This window comes from Cyprinodon tularosa, unplaced genomic scaffold (genome assembly GCF_016077235.1).
Source record: "Cyprinodon tularosa strain WSP-4 unplaced genomic scaffold, ASM1607723v1 ctg43, whole genome shotgun sequence".
NCBI lineage: Eukaryota > Metazoa > Chordata > Actinopteri > Cyprinodontiformes > Cyprinodontidae > Cyprinodon > Cyprinodon tularosa.
The window spans coordinates 1600302-1617190 of record NW_024039152.1 but is presented as its reverse complement, the minus strand read 5'-3'; the positions used below and the strand labels follow the sequence as shown (position 1 = coordinate 1617190).

The 16889-nt window shown below is 36.3% G+C and overlaps 1 protein-coding gene across 2 annotated transcripts; it reads right to left on the bottom strand.

Annotated features, from left to right (window-relative positions):
• Positions 1-619: 619 nt before the first annotated feature.
• pcgf6 (polycomb group ring finger 6) lies at positions 620-10130 on the bottom strand. 2 transcript variants are annotated; one of them, XM_038299479.1, is made up of 11 exons: positions 9888-10130; positions 9722-9775; positions 9514-9613; positions 4869-4965; positions 4691-4746; positions 4539-4598; positions 4335-4452; positions 3559-3586; positions 3207-3305; positions 1457-1543; positions 620-1380 (listed from the first exon to the last, which is right to left on the bottom strand). In XM_038299479.1, exons 2-11 carry the CDS (start codon positions 9770-9772, stop codon positions 1330-1332), a joined length of 747 nt encoding a protein of 248 aa, XP_038155407.1. In that variant the 5' UTR covers positions 9773-9775; positions 9888-10130; the 3' UTR covers positions 620-1329. The 2 variants fall into 2 exon arrangements, with proteins under 2 accessions (XP_038155407.1, XP_038155406.1); XM_038299478.1 differs by having other exon boundaries at positions 9913-10129.
• Positions 10131-16889: the final 6759 nt, after the last annotated feature.

Sequence of the window (16889 nt, the reverse complement as noted above, 5' to 3'; positions counted from 1 at the left end):
AGAAAGATCTGCTTTTCTTGTTCATTTAGAGATACAAACAGTTAAAAACTAGTTTTATCAAAAGCAGCAGCTAAACTTTGTGGACTAAATGTCTGTATAAGAGAAGCTGGAAACAAAAAAAAGTGTTAATATTGTTTAATTTGTTTAAAGCTACAGTGTGTAATAATTACAGGGATATGCAGTCAGAAATTTAATATATTATACATAACTATGTTATTTATCATCATCTACGAGCTCAGCCTCTTAAACTTAATATTCGCGTTGCCTTAGAATTCGTTATTTATAATTACATAGGAGCGGGTCTCGCAGCCATGGAGGCAGACATCTTTGCGCTACGGCAGCGCAGAGCCAACAAACTTGCGACTGCGAGATCGCCCATTACGCTCGAAAGTAACTACGACAAGTTGAGAGAGATAAACTGAGACGGTACTGAACAATAGATGGCAGTATTATGCATTGAGAATACTATCTTTAAAATTATCTATGTAAACAAACCTCATCACTTGAGAAGGTAGGTGATGCGGACGTTGTGGAAGACATTTTGTCCCGTAACGCTCGCCGTTCTGCTGGGGGGGGGGGAGATGTTCATGTTGCTGCGGTCTGCAGTCTGGACGTTAGATGTCGCTAAAAATTACACACTGTAGCTTTAAAAAAAAAAACAACAATCAAGTCTCTATAGTGTTTTATTCACATTTTAAGTAGACAGAGGCTTTCCTGAACAACACAGATGTTTACTTCCACTCATACACAGCAGCTAGATTTGTGAAAAAAAGAAGAAAATTTTTTAGTTATTCCCTCTCATTCAGTCAAAATCATACATACAGACTCATAAATAAACATACAGATTTAGTAGTAGTGGTTGTATTTCCTTTAGCAATGTGTTTCCCTTGAGCTTGCTTTATGTCTTTTGGGATCTTTCTGTTGAAACGCTAATTCCAAACTTCAACTATTAATACAGAGGGAACCACTCTTAAAGGGTCATTCAAGCTCAACTCTGATCTGCAACAGCTGAACAAACTTTTCTAAAGTTCTATGGTGTGATGAGACAGCGATAAAGCAACTTGAGCATAAAGCAAAAATTGTATTTTGAGAAAATGAGGTAAGGCCTCTAAAGGGAATGTGAAGCAACCATGTTACAGTCTGTCAAACACGGTGGTGGCAGCATAATACTGTGGATTGTAGCACATTCTAACATTCTTGATTTAGTACAAAACAGCCGATTTGAAACCTAAATCACACCCTCTGAAGCTCTAAGGTTGACTGATTTCTTAGGCAATTTTTTGTGCCTCACTTTTGAGTAGTGCAGCTAACCAGTAAGAATCTTCCTGCTCAAGACTGCTGGGGTAGCACTAAGCCGAAGTGAAGCACCAACAGACCATCCTGCAAATGAGAGGTAAGTGTCAATTGAAAGGTTAGATACTGCAACTTTTATATGATCCGACAGTGGGTGTTTTACCTGAAATGCTTCGTTACCCACAAACTCCTTTATCTCTTTTAGTGACTGCTGTTGATCTAGGAGGTGATCGCCACAGACCAGATCTACCTGCAGGAGATGCATAAATATTTTAGACAAAGATGCAAGTAAAATAAAAAAAGGTAATGATAGTTTCTCTTTTTCTATGGAAACTGTGACATTCAGGTTTGTTTAGCCTGGACCAAGAAGGGCAGCTCTAAGACTAGATCCAATAAAGAAATCTCTTCTTTTGATTACAGATGGAGAGTTTTTTTTTATGAACATAGAACACCTCTGACTGTAAGCCTTATAGCTGTAATGATCAATCATCCAGTGCCAATAAAACTATGTGGAATAACTTCAGTAACATTACATGAGGATTAAGGTTTTACTATGATTTTTATTTTTACTTAACATGAACAAGAACAGAATAAAAGGTTGTTGCTTCGGGGACACTGTTCCATAACCCTTAGTTTAGTCTGATTTATCCATTCTGAAACAAATAGTCCCATTTAAAAACATCCTTTGATTTTCTAATTCTACTCTTGACAAAAATTGAGCTAAATGATTCAGGCATTAATCTCATTTTCAAGAGAGACCAGTTTTGAATCAACAACAAAAAAAGTCTAAAATTAAGCACAGCCTTTCATTTTGCTCTAGACCAACGCCCTTAAGCCTGGGTCATGCCGGTTGTGAAAGTTTTTTTTAATCTCCGATCCGATTTTTTTCCATGTCACAATGAGTATAGAGTGACTCCAATTAGGCAGGGTGAGCACATCTGTGAATATATTGTTTCCACTTCCATATCTGTGCCAAACTCAAACTAAGACAATTTTCCACATTTGTCATTTTAGCAAAGCTCTTCTGCATCGTGGATAGCTTTTAGCTATGACTTTTTAGCTGCATCTGCCTCACGTTTGCTTTTCACTGCTGCAGTGGTAGAAACAACATCAGAGTAGCGGCGCAAAGTTAAGGTTTTACAGCTTTGGCTGGTAAAGCGTACGGGACCAAACATTTTAAAGATGGAGCAGCTAATTTCACCGGGGATTTAGCTTCAGCCAGTTAGGCTGACACAAAATCTTTCAGCTGCTTAGTGATATTGACGCCTGTTGGACATCAGTGGGTCCGGCATCGCTTTTGATTCGTGTTGTTATTTTTTCCAGAAGCTGATTCCTCTGTTGATACAACCATAGATTTGCGTTTTAGCCAGCATTCCATATTTGGAGTATTTTAAAGGGTAAAGAAATTAAATATGATAACCACTGGTTTGCTAGCCAAAACTAAACTGTGCTCCAAGAGAAGAAGAAAAAAGAAAAGAAACTGAGCACGCACCAGTGAGAAGCAGAGATGTTTTTCTTTGTCTGAATCCGAAAATGTTCACATTAGTAGCTACATAACGCCATGATTTTTTTAAGAGGCAATTTCCCGCATCATAAAAAACGGATTTGTGGGGATGGATCAGATAATATGCTATTCTCGCTATGAATTTTAGGCCCCGAGTTTGTTAATGTATTTAGCCAATTTTTATTTAATGTTTAATCAAAAGAAAATATGCAGAAAAGCATCCTAACTAGGTAGAAGCAATGCTGATTCAGCATAATTTCTCACCTTGTGGAAAGAGGATTTGCTATCTCTTAACACAACTATGTTTAGGTGAGAAAGCAGACCAAAGACTGTCCTCAGTACTATATTTTGAAGCCTCGTGTTTTTGGTTTTCTAAGGAAATAATCAAACAGTCAAACTGCAGACTGACCTGGCACATGGGGCTGAGCTCCATCTTCCTCCGGATGAAAAGCTCCACATGGCGAATGGTGGCCTCTCCCGACACGCAGATGTACGGCCTTTCCAACGGCTAAAAACAAAGCCATGCAGGTCCAGATAGATGACAATTTTAACAGCATAGCAAAAACCCAAACAGCAACCAGAGAGCTGATTGTAGTAGGTTAAAGAGCAGCATTTGGCAGAGGTCATAAAGTCCATGTTGGTTCCATTTAAAAGAGAACAAAGCATTAAGAAAACAAAGTGCATTAATTGTTATAAAGCACCAATCATATATGTTTATATTTTAAACATTGTTATTAATATAGAGATCTTAAATCATTTACCTTAAAATCACTGATTCCATTTTCAGCCCTGAAATCAAAGCGGAAAGTCATGAGAAATAGGATTTCCTTTACTATTTAAAAGCAATAAAAATAGGAGGACATCCTGCTGGATTATTGAACTGTTCCATACATTAATTTATTCACTGTCCATAAATAAATTAATGACACTTTCACTACAGAGTCAGGGCTACAAAAAAAAAGAGAAAAATCATCTGAAATTGAGAAAAATTGAAATTGAAAAAATGTTAATGTGTAATTAATGTATAAAATGTGTAATTAATGTATACAGCACCTCACATTTTAATGACTTGCATTACTGTTAAGGATACTAAATAAAATTATGTCTTTTTTTAAATATAATTTAACAATGACAACTAAGGTAAGATATGTTTTATTATTTATAACGAAATATTAGTTAGATATGTTTTTAAAAAATGAATATTGGAATATCTTGGCAAGCCGATAGAAACACTTTTACCTACTACTAAAGTTTATGAAACCCACTAGTTAATACATGGTTCTGTTATTCTCATACCTGTTGTTTACTATTATTCTGCTTAAGTGATATCACTTAATCAAAGTATGTATGATTCATGCCAACATGCTATCGGGTGTATAATCAAAGCTGCAGTATCGTAAATAAAAAAAGCTGTATTGGAACGTCCCTAGTTATTGTATGATAATATGCTTGGTGTGAAAAGGTTGACATTGTGAATGTATTTCTACCCCAACAGTAGCTTTAGAGGACTTTGCAGTCAGAAAGGAAGGGAACCTACCCAACAAACTCCAAGAGGATAGACATATTCAGCTCCCGGGGAATGGTGAACACAGCTTTGGGAAAGTTTTCTTTTCTTTGCCTCTTTAGCACAACTGGACTTTGAGGTGAAACAGGCACTGCAAAGATCAAACAACACAGTTCATAAATAATTCACTTGTGCTGTATATTAAAATCTGATTTTAGACAGACTGGACATCCTCACCTGGTTTTGGCGCAACAAGTCCTCTTTCTTTGTAGAACTTACACATCCTTTCTCTTTCAACTGTAAAAAAAAGTTAAAAAAAAGTAAAAAAAAAAAAAAAAAAAAGATCACAGACTCACATTTCTTTTTTTTGTGTATTTCAACATTCTTACGTTCTTCCAGGAAGGGAACCATTTTATAAACTATGTCTTGAAGCTGTCGGTCTGGCCTGTAAACATAAAGTTATTATAAGCATCTTCTTCTACAGCAGTATTTATACGAAATACCAGTCAGATGCTTGGCTGACAGCTATAGAGCATCTGCCAGGTACTATTGGATGACATAACCCACCTGATGTTGTAAAGAGGCTGTGTCTCGTGCACCAAGATGCTGCATGTTGGACATCTGTTGCTGTAGAGGAAATGCCTCACAATACAGCTTTTGCAAACTTGAAAAAGCACAACAGAAATTTATGTTATTATATGCTTAGGCTTATTTTGTCAGAGTGACGGCAGATACATTTAATAGAGCCTTGGATTTATCTGAATATTAGTCAAAGGTTTTCTGCTGGGACCCAAATATTTCTTTTGATTGTTTTTTCTTTTACATATATACACTGAAACACAGTTAAAACATATTTCATAATTTGCACATGTTTTGATCAAAAAAGTCATGACTCTATACAAACAATGGCCGTTTTCACTATTTATCATATACAAACACATATGCACACATTTATGTATATATATATATATACACATATGTACATAAATATATATATATACACATACACATTAGGGGTGGAACGGTTCACAAAATCCACGGTTCGGTTCGATTCATGGTTTCGTGGTCACGGTTTTCGGTTCGGTTCGGTATATGTTTATTGTTACACCGAAAAATAAATAAAAAATAAAAATTATAAAAATTAATGTAAAAATGAAAATTTATGAAATTAATGAAAAAAATCCAAAAAAATTAATGAATTGTAATTATTTTTAATGATCCGCAGAAACCATGGATCATTTAATCATCTCGCGCATGCCCTCTACGATCTCCAAGGAACTCAGAGCGGGCAGGACGGGAGCCACAGCGGAGGCTGTATGCTTTGTTTTGTGCAGGCGGTCTGGAGCGCAGCGGGGCGCTTATGTGGGATTTTGGGGTTAGCCTGACATGTTGGTCATGTTGCTGTTAGCATAAACAAAACGTGTTGCACAATGCTTGCACACCGTTGCACTTTTATCCACAACTTTCTTTCCGCCGTCATCGTAGGTCACTCTAAATGCAAAGTGGTCCCATACAGCAGACCTATAAAGTGCTGCTGGCGCGTCTTCCAACTCCTGTTCTTTCCCACTCGCCATACCAACACAAAACTCCACAACAACTGATTTTTTTCTGCTACACCCGGCAAAGCTGCTTCGCTTCTTCTTCTTGTTTACTACTGGCGGTTGGCTTTGGTCGCAGTACCGCCACCTTATGCTCTGGAGTGTAATCGCTTCACCTATAAGAAAAAGGAGCAGGGCATGAACCGAAAGCAAAACATGCGAACCGAACCGAGACAGTCGAACCGAATAGTTCGGACGGTTTTTTCACAAACCGTTCCATCCCTAATACACACACATATATATATACAAACACATATGCACACACATATGTATATATATACAAACACATATGCACACACATATGTATATATATATACAAACATATATACACACACATATGTATATATATACAAACATATATACAAACACATATACACACACATATGTATATATATACAAACATATATACAAACACATATACACACACATATGTATATATATACAAACATATATACAAACACATATACACACACATATGTATATATATACAAACATATATACAAACACATATGCACACACATATGTATATATATACAAACATATACAAACACATATGCACACACACATATATATATATATACAAACATATATACAAACACATATGCACACACACATATATATATATATATATATATATATATATATATATATATACACAGTGGCGGCCGGCCCATAGGGGGCGCTGGGGCACCGCCCTCCCTGATAAGAAGAGAGAAACGTAAAATATATTTTTAGAAATTAACTCATAAATGTCAGTTTTACTCTCTAGACTGTGTAACTATAAGCAAAACAAATTATATAAACTACATTTCCCTATCTACTGTCATTAATTTGTGGATTTCCACAGACAGACTCCTACCGTCTCTGTTCTGGGGGCGCTGATCAGACTGACCCACATTTGCAGAGAATCTGTCAATCATGTACTATTGCTAGGTGAATTTAATGGCCAATCAGCGTCTCGGAACTTTATGATATTGGGGCGCTGAAAATACTGCGCTTTTACAGGCTTCTGAACCCAATGCGCAGGTGCAGGCAATTAGAGGGAAGATGGCGAATGTAACAAACGAGATGCAGCTTCCACCAAATTCGGTGAGATCCTTATTTATCTACCCGTTTGCCAGAAGAACATCCCTGTTGTATGATATGAACATTTCATGTCATGGTTATTGTGACTGTGACAAATCCACCTCGTCGCTTAAAACAACCTCTCTAACTTTGCGCGCCACACACACATTCCTGTTATACTGTGTTTGTGAGGACCAATACACTCGCGCTGAGATCAGTAGCTCTATTAACTTAAAACACACAAGCTGTTCCTGGTTACCTGCTGGCGTATTGAGGGTGCACACTTAATATTTCAGTGGGGTTAGCCATGTGTGTGTGTGTGTGGGTATGTGGGGGGTGTGGGTGTTTATGCGGGGACTTGTCATCTTCAGTCTGGCTGCGTCTTTGCTGGGTTCAAACCCAGTTTGGTGTAATTGAATAAGTCAATGAAAAAAGAATTGTGTAAAAGAATTGTGTAAAAGAATTAAGTTGTAAAAATTATTTGTTTTTGTACATCAATTGTTTGTGGAGGTAATATATGGACAAAACTGATTAATGAGAAGAAATCAGAAATAAGAGAGCCTGAGGGGAGGGGCTTAAACTATTTAATGAGGGCTGTGGGGAGAAAAGCGGCAATTTTTGTTTTCTGTTTCTTTGTTACATTGCTGGTAACTGGAGGGAGGCTGAGGCCCAGAGTATCTTGTACATGTTTAGTTTCTTTTGCACCCTGTTTTGAGTTTTTGAGCACAATAAATCACCAACACTGGTAACCCGACTGAGCCTGGATTCTTGGAGGCCAAAGAACCCCGTCACAGTGACCCAAATCATCACTGTTACTGTTATTATATAGTAAATTAAATCATTACTGTTAAATTGTATGTATTGTCCAATTGTTTATTTGAATTCTTATTCCGGGTTAGTTGGAGACATACACTAGGCTATATCAGCCCCACCAAAAATATTTTTCACCAGCCGCCACTGATATATATATATATATATACATATATATATATATATATCAGTGGCGGCTGGTGAAAAATATTTTTGGTGGGGCTGATATAGCCTAGTGTATGTCTCCAACTAACCCGGAATAAGAATTCAAATAAACAATTGGACAATACATACAATTTAACAGTAATGATTTAATTTACTATATAATAACAGTAACAGTGATGATTTGGGTCACTGTGACGGGGTTCTTTGGCCTCCAAGAATCCAGGCTCAGTCGGGTTACCAGTGTTGGTGATTTATTGTGCTCAAAAACTCAAAACAGGGTGCAAAAGAAACTAAACATGTACAAGATACTCTGGGCCTCAGCCTCCCTCCAGTTACCAGCAATGTAACAAAGAAACAGAAAACAAAAATTGCCGCTTTTCTCCCCACAGCCCTCATTAAATAGTTTAAGCCCCTCCCCTCAGGCTCTCTTATTTCTGATTTCTTCTCATTAATCAGTTTTGTCCATATATTACCTCCACAAACAATTGATGTACAAAAACAAATAATTTTTACAACTTAATTCTTTTACACAATTCTTTTACACAATTCTTTTTTCATTGACTTATTCAATTACACCAAACTGGGTTTGAACCCAGCAAAGACGCAGCCAGACTGAAGATGACAAGTCCCCGCATAAACACCCACACCCCCCACATACCCACACACACACACACATGGCTAACCCCACTGAAATATTAAGTGTGCACCCTCAATACGCCAGCAGGTAACCAGGAACAGCTTGTGTGTTTTAAGTTAATAGAGCTACTGATCTCAGCGCGAGTGTATTGGTCCTCACAAACACAGTATAACAGGAATGTGTGTGTGGCGCGCAAAGTTAGAGAGGTTGTTTTAAGCGACGAGGTGGATTTGTCACAGTCACAATAACCATGACATGAAATGTTCATATCATACAACAGGGATGTTCTTCTGGCAAACGGGTAGATAAATAAGGATCTCACCGAATTTGGTGGAAGCTGCATCTCGCTCGTTACATTCGCCATCTTCCCTCTAATTGCCTGCACCTGCGCATTGGGTTCAGAAGCCTGTAAAAGCGCAGTATTTTCAGCGCCCCAATACCATAAAGTTCCGAGACGCTGATTGGCCATTAAATTCACCTAGCAATAGTACATGATTGACAGATTCTCTGCAAATGTGGGTCAGTCTGATCAGCGCCCCCAGAACAGAGACGGTAGGAGTCTGTCTGTGGAAATCCACAAATTAATGACAGTAGATAGGGAAATGTAGTTTATATAATTTGTTTTGCTTATAGTTACACAGTCTAGAGAGTAAAACTGACATTTATGAGTTAATTTCTAAAAATATATTTTACGTTTCTCTCTTCTTATCAGGGAGGGCGGTGCCCCAGCGCCCCCTATGGGCCGGCCGCCACTGATATATATATATATATATACACACATATACATACATATACTCATACATACATACATACAACTAATAAAAGTTACGTGGTTTTGTTTAAAGGTAGCCTTTACTAACATGGGCAGAGAGTATCTGTTATGTAGTGGTGTGACAGAAGCTGTTCGGTCAAAGATAAACTAAAGGTGGTAACTCACATGTGTGAAGGCATTCTGTGATAGTGGTGGCATCAATGAAGAAGCCGCAGCAAAGTGCACAGCGGATGTATGGATAGAACTGGTTGAGAGGGAGCTTAGGCTGTCAAAAAAGGGAGGAAAAACAGTAATGAACGGGACATTTGTTTGTATTTGGTAAAGCGGAAGCAAAAAAAAAAAAAAAAAAGCCTTCCGATGATAATGTACTCACTTCGTCTGAGTCGCTGGTTGTCCCATCATTACTCCAATCACCAACTGACATACTCTATACTTCCGAACCGCACAACGTTATATATTTATTAACCAACTTTAGTCAAATTCAGAATTAGTTTATATAGTAAAATTAAATAGTAGTTCTCCGTTAAAACAGTTTGCACCCGGAGCAATTGTCTCCAAACTTACCCTTAGCCTGCAAACCGCGGATAGCACGTGGCTATAAAGCTAAAGTAGCTCCTAATATAGCGGAGGAGAAAGAGCCTTTCAATTTCTATATCCACGGACTGACAGTCTGATGCGTAAAAAGGGAAAATTATAGCACTTGTTCTGCTGTACTATATTTCCTCTAACAAAAATGTTCCCTCGCGGTAGGTTTAGAACATGAATGACGTCACACTTCCCGGTCTGGATTTTTCAAAATAAAGTAGTTCTTCTGCTTATGTGTTGCTTTTGCCGGTCGGCAAACTACTTAATGGCGCATTACCGCCACCTACTAGTAAGGAGTGCGGATCCGGAATTTAATAGGCCTACTCTTTTCAAAACAATATCAATAAACTAAATGAAGATATAAATAAGTTACTTCCTATTTAATAAGAAAGTATTCAGAAGAAAATGCTAAATTAAAAGATATAATTTCTTGTACCCTAAAACTTTTGGTACACTATAAAAGCTCAAAGTAACTTTCAACCTTCATGGAATATTTTCAGAACTTTTGTGATTATATATCACAACTAGTACTTTCATCGCAAATAAGCCACTTTTAACAGGGTGGCATTAATGTCTATGAGTAGCCCTGCCACACTTTACGTTACACGGCATACATACTCCCCCTTTCCCCATTCGTTATAAAGATTGTGCCGGTTTGATATGTATATGTTTGCTGGAATCTATACGGATGTTTACTGAGAAATATATTTCTAAATAATTGGTGAGAAATGATTAAAACTAGAACCCACTAAACAATTCGGTTGCCCTTAAAAATTTGATAATCCTAACACAAATGTGTTCGAATTTACTAAAGATGATTACTGTCGATATCGTATTTATATAGTAACTGAAACCTTAAAGCAGTGGTCCCCAAAATATGGCCCGTGGGCCAGATCCGGCCCGCCTCCACATTTGGGCTGGCCCCCTGAACAATACCAGGAGGAAATTTGAATATAAGTGTATTTTTATTTATTATTTTTTTTGTATTTGATAATAAAGTTGGACATTTGCAATAAAATGTTCCTTAATTATGAAGTTTTTTCATTATTAACTATTAGTAACTATTTCATACACGCATATAACGTGACAATGTTCCACCCTTTTGGGGTCTGTGCCCCTATCTGGCAACCCCCAGCAAAAAATCTTAAAACCACCCCTCTTAAAGAAATACGGAAGAGGATTAGGGCCATTCAAAAAAATAAAAATAATAGTCTATTCAATTCTGACTTTTATCTCAGAATTCTGATTTTAATCTCAAAATTCTGATTTTTTTTTTTGGTCAGAATTCTGAGATTAAAGTCAGAATTTTGACTTTAATGATGAAAAGATTAGATAAGAGAAAAATTGATTCAGAATGCAGGGCATTTAACCTGAATTGTACAAATGATTATTTTTTTTGTTCAATGCAAAGAAAAGGCTGTCTGTCTCATCTGTCAAGAGGCAGTGGCGGTATTCAAAGAATATAACCTGCAGAGACACTATGAATCCCGTCATAAAGACAAGTATGATAGCTTGCAAGGCCAAATGCAAGCAGACAAACTCTCAAAATCACTGATAGTGATAGTGATACTGGTTGTGCTGTGTAGGTGCTGTATCACTTAGTTCAGTTTCTTAGTCTGCTTGCTTTGTGGGTTTCCGAGGGAAGTTGATGAGAGATAGAGCTGTAAACAGTGATGTCCACAAGCTATTGGAACCTACAAATAAGGAAGGAACACAAGAACTTTGAGGGCCTGCTCATATGAGACATTTAAGAAAGAGATTCTGCTCTGACAACTAAGCTGAACTTGGACCTGTTAAGATTGTGCACGGCACAACAGAAAGTTTATGTTCCATGGACTTTTTTATGTGAAGAACCCAGAGAGTGTTTTTTGGTTATTATTTATTTCATAAATAGAGTTGTAATTTATTTCCTGACTCTTGCTCTGTGAATAATCCAGAAAGGGTTATTTGATTGTGCTTTCTGGAAAACAATACATTTTTTTATGTTTAGGCACCTTGCAATCGTTACAATTTTTCTGTTACAAACTGACCCCGGCACCCCATCAGAGAAGGGAAAAGTTATGTGGCCCTCACGGGAAAAAGTTTGGGGACCCCTGCCTTAAAGGTATAGTGGAGAATGTTCTTTTTCCAGGTGGATCATCAAAATAAGTGGTCCTCCTAATTATCAATCATTCTGGTTATATGTTTACGTACATACTCATCCCCATTTTCACTTACCGGTGGTGAGTCTGACATAGTGGAAAAATTACAAATCTTCTTTTGGAAAGTGAGCTTTTATGAAAGATGCAAACAACAACTTTTAAACAGAGCAAGCATGGGGAGAAACGAAGAGGGCTTGTGCATGTTTTTTTTTACCAAAAAAAAAGAAATAAGTGTAGAGTTTGCATAATAGATGGGTGTGATACATATGAACCGAATAATTATTTTATTTTCAATGATTATCAAATTAAACCCAAATGAATTTCTAGAGCTTTTAACATACAAATGAGTTTGAGTGTTTTTTCTGAGCGTTTGGATTGAATTTCCCAGGCTGTCACCTTAAGGAAGGATTATAAATAATCTTTCTCACAGTACGTTTATGAACTTCATGCAGTTTGGAATTGGTCCTATAACCTTTCCCAAAATTATGATGAACAATAAAAGCTCATTCTTCAAATAGGGAAACCTGGTTGCTCCTTTCCATCTTCCATACTTTAAAAATATCACAAGTGTGCTTATCTTTTCCCGTGGTAAACATTTTTATTAATGCTTCAGTATCCTGACCAACAACTATTTATAACACATTTTGTTATTTTAGAATCAAAAAGTAGACAAACCCCAGGAGATGGGAAAGATGATAAAGTTTTTATACCAGTTAAGACAGAAATTGTAATTTTAGATGGATGTATGCATCACATAAATGTCTCTAGTGTCACAGTCTTGATGTTTCTTGGTTCCTTTTATTTACATGCTGTTTATTTTGTCTTTACTTTATGTGTTTATTATATTTTCTTAACAATCTTGCCATACTTTGTTGTTGATATTACCATTAAAGTTTTACCGGCAAATGTGCACAATGGTATTTGGTAGGTACTTTGTAACTTAGGCTAAGTATTTCTTTTGTGTTTAGCTTCCTGTTAGATTTATTGCTAGATTTGTTCCGGAGTTTCTTTGTTTCTGCTTTAGTCTAATTAATTAGTCTCCATTGTTCAGCTGCCCTTCTTTCACTCATTCTCAATTTCTACTAATTAATTCTGATTTGCTTTCTGGTTTGTTTACCATTTTTCCATCCCTGCCTCTATATTTAAGTTCCAATACAATTTTTATAAGTTTATCTCTTTATCATCCAAACCATAACATACACATCAGTCAGAGGCAGTGTAATGTTTAATTCATCACATCAAAATAATCCACATTAGGAAAAAACAGCACAGTTTACCGTTTCAAAATGACACTATGAAAAAAAATTATAATATTGTGTTTTTTTGCTTTTTTATTACAAAAGTTGCTTTTTTATTTACACAGTAGTTTATATACATCATTGTACAAACTGATAATGATGTTCAAGGCTTACATCTCACCAACAAGACACCAGCGTTTTATCCTTAACCTTTTTATCTCCCCATATAGACAACAAGAAGCAGTGATTTTGTCGCAATTATTAAATAACATTTTTACCTATTTTACCAGGTATCATAAAACAGTTTGACAAATAGATTACATGATTTATCATCACTTACACAACCTAGATTTTACCGAAACCCCACAATTGTAAAATGTATTAATCTTTATTAAAAAGTCACATAGGCGTTAATGTATTGGAATGAGTTCTCATTTTTTTAATTTAAAAGCTTATTTTAACTTTTAACAATACAATTCTTTTCACAGGAATTTTGAATTTAAGGTGGGTTTGCACCATTTCAGACATGGTCTAAAATATTTACACAGGCTCACATTTAGACTTACAGAGCCACAAAAATGTTCCTAAGCCAGCTACACTTTAACCATATAGTGTAGTAGCAAGTGTGGTGTAGCAATCTGAAAGATATATATTTGACGCACGTTTCTGTCAGAAAGTTAATTTCGAGTTGCTCAGCCTAATGGCACAGAGATTGCTTTCTAAGTTTTTAGGCTTCATGGTGACAATCCCAGCATTTTTCTGACACATTTTTTCACATATATTTTGGCTCGTTTTCCTCAAATCTGATCTATGTTTTAGTCAAAATTAGGGGTGTCCATTCTGTAATAATAATATAACTCTTGAAGAAGGAAAAGCTGAATTATTGATTTTTATTCTTCAACCTTTACTGTGTTCCTTTGGATTTCCCCATTTAAAATTTTTGATCCAATGAGTATTGAGAAACAAGTTCATTTTATGTCAAAAAGAAGCCACCAGTCAATCATTTTCATTTGCCCAAAGCTAATAGGCATTGACCTTGCCAAAACAAACATAGAGCCATCCTATTTTTTTCTCAGTGTAAGTTATATTATGCATACAGTATATTTGACCTTGAATGTCTAATTTTAAAAAATTCTAAATAAATCACAAAATTTTTAGAAGACCTTTAAAGTTTGATGCCAAATTCTTGCTTTGAAACCTATTATTGATATTCTATTCCACTTTGATCAAAGAGTGGTTCAAATAATTAATTCAAACTTAATATTGATAACTTTCTCCTTAAACGTATATGTTACCCTCTTACCAGATATATATTATTATTTTAGCTAAATCTTAAGCAATGATTTGCAGCTAAACAAGCATGTTTCAGCCTAGTGCCCTTTCCAAATCACTCATCGCTTTGCTATTGGTGTATCATGTAATTTAGCCTTACTGCAGGATAGGTCTGTGAACGACACAAGGCACACAACCCTTTTGTTGGTTGATCATTTTTTTTTGTGAAATGAAAAAAAAAAGGAAGGTTTGATTTCATTAAAGACAATCTGTGTATCCTTCATTTATTGTGAAGAGTTTCATGAGACTGTGGGCCTGACCTCTTTCTTATGAATCACAGTCTTCATTCTAATAAGTTCACACTTTGTTTTCAAAAGGCGGCATGACTGCGGCAAATTTATCATGCAAATATTTCTCTGAGGCAGAACTGGAGATACAAAAAAAAGGTTTTTATTCATGGGACAGCACAGATCAGATCCAGCAGACCCCAGACATACACACTCAGTGATCATTTGGATCTTCAGTCTCCACCCTGCAATGAGTCCCATTCTGTTAAATACATGGAATACTGTATATCTGTATTTACTACAGGAGTTTTAAGGTAACCGGATTAAATTTGGGTTTTGTTGTGAATTAACCGATTAATACTGTTCTGGTTTTACCTTTGATGGTTTAAGAGAAAAAACAAATGTTGCACAGCTGCTCCTATCATAATAGCAAGGTTTTTACACAATTTCATATAAGATTTAGTATCTTATGCCAAGTTATAATTATCTTTAACAGTCTTCCATCCTTTATATACATACAGCAGCTTTAAACCACCCCACTGAATTAAACCCTTATATGATTTTCAAAGATTTGACATTGATTTACTTAGCCTTTACCCCAGTGTATTAGTCTTTGCTTTTTTAGGTAATCTGCAGGCAGTATTTGGTTTCCTAGGAAATGTGCCAAAATCTTCTTTCTATAAAATCATTGTGTAGTATGGAAAACCAGGAGGAACAAATTAAATTGGGTAAATGGAAAGAGCTGTTCTACTACTCAACCTGGATATGGTTTTGTTAAGGTGCTAAAAACCAAAAATACTCCAAAGCAAACAAAAGATTTTTTTTTATCCGTGCTTCCACTGTTAAATCAAAATTACGAAAATAAAATCTGGCAAAGATTTGAGCATGCAGAAAACCTTCATATATATCTTTACATTATCTGTTAGATTCATATAAAATTTTCCAGGCTGACCCCGAAAGAGCAAATAATTTATATTTCCCTTCCAATCCTAACCATCAACACATACTCTATAGTGTTTAGGGGTTAGACCTGCAACTTCCAGGTTTAATATCCCCATAATAATACTGTACTGTTACAGTATTGAACAGTGTAACTTGATGATTTGGCATCTGATAGCAGACCACTTTGAACCAGCCGACTGAGAAATCATGGAGTAACTGGTAAAGATAAGACCACATTCACCTTTCCAGAATAAATCCTACATCAGAGGACCATAAATACCTCTGATCTGGTAAGTGTTATATCTGTTCTGTTGCCTAACGACAACTTTTAGCTTAGTTAGTTCTCATTCTTCAGAGCTCTGACTGATGTAAAGCCGCTCTTTGGGTCACACGACTCATTAAGTGTTGGATCGAATCCGCTAAAGCATGGGTTTTCCAGGCCAAGGACCCCGCAACTGATGGCGAGATGGAGCGGGGACCTCTAATTATATTGTATGAAATTGTGTTATATCAAATTGGTCCTATAGTGACTCTATTACAGATGGTTTAACGAAAGTAATTACGCCCTGGAATTATTAAAGTATTTGTGAATCTGATTCCTTGTTGATTTTACAGGTGTTGTGAATGAAACGGTGCCCAGCTTGAAAGAGCTCCTGTGTGTCGCTCAATGTGTGCATTGATGACTGAAAGACATCTTCTGCCTCCTCCACTACAGTGTGTTGAATTCATGTTAATGTGTATTCAAAGACATTTCAATTAGTGGAAAAAATTGCAGGGGGGAATATAAAAAAAAGTCTAATCAATCGAAAGTGTGGCGACCCCCATGCTGTACCTCCGTCGACCCCCTAGGATTCGAGGACCCCCTGTTGAAGACCTCTGCTCTAAAGTTACACAGACAAGTTTCAAAGGAGAAGAAGCCCTCATGGAGTGTCGATACACGCAAGTGCTGTATATTGACCTGAAAGATAATTTGATATAATTCAACTTAAGCTAATAAAAAAAGAAAAAAAACACAGTGTTGCTTTAACCTCTTTGCTGGCACTAAACGGGTTGAAATACAAAATAATTTTAATTAT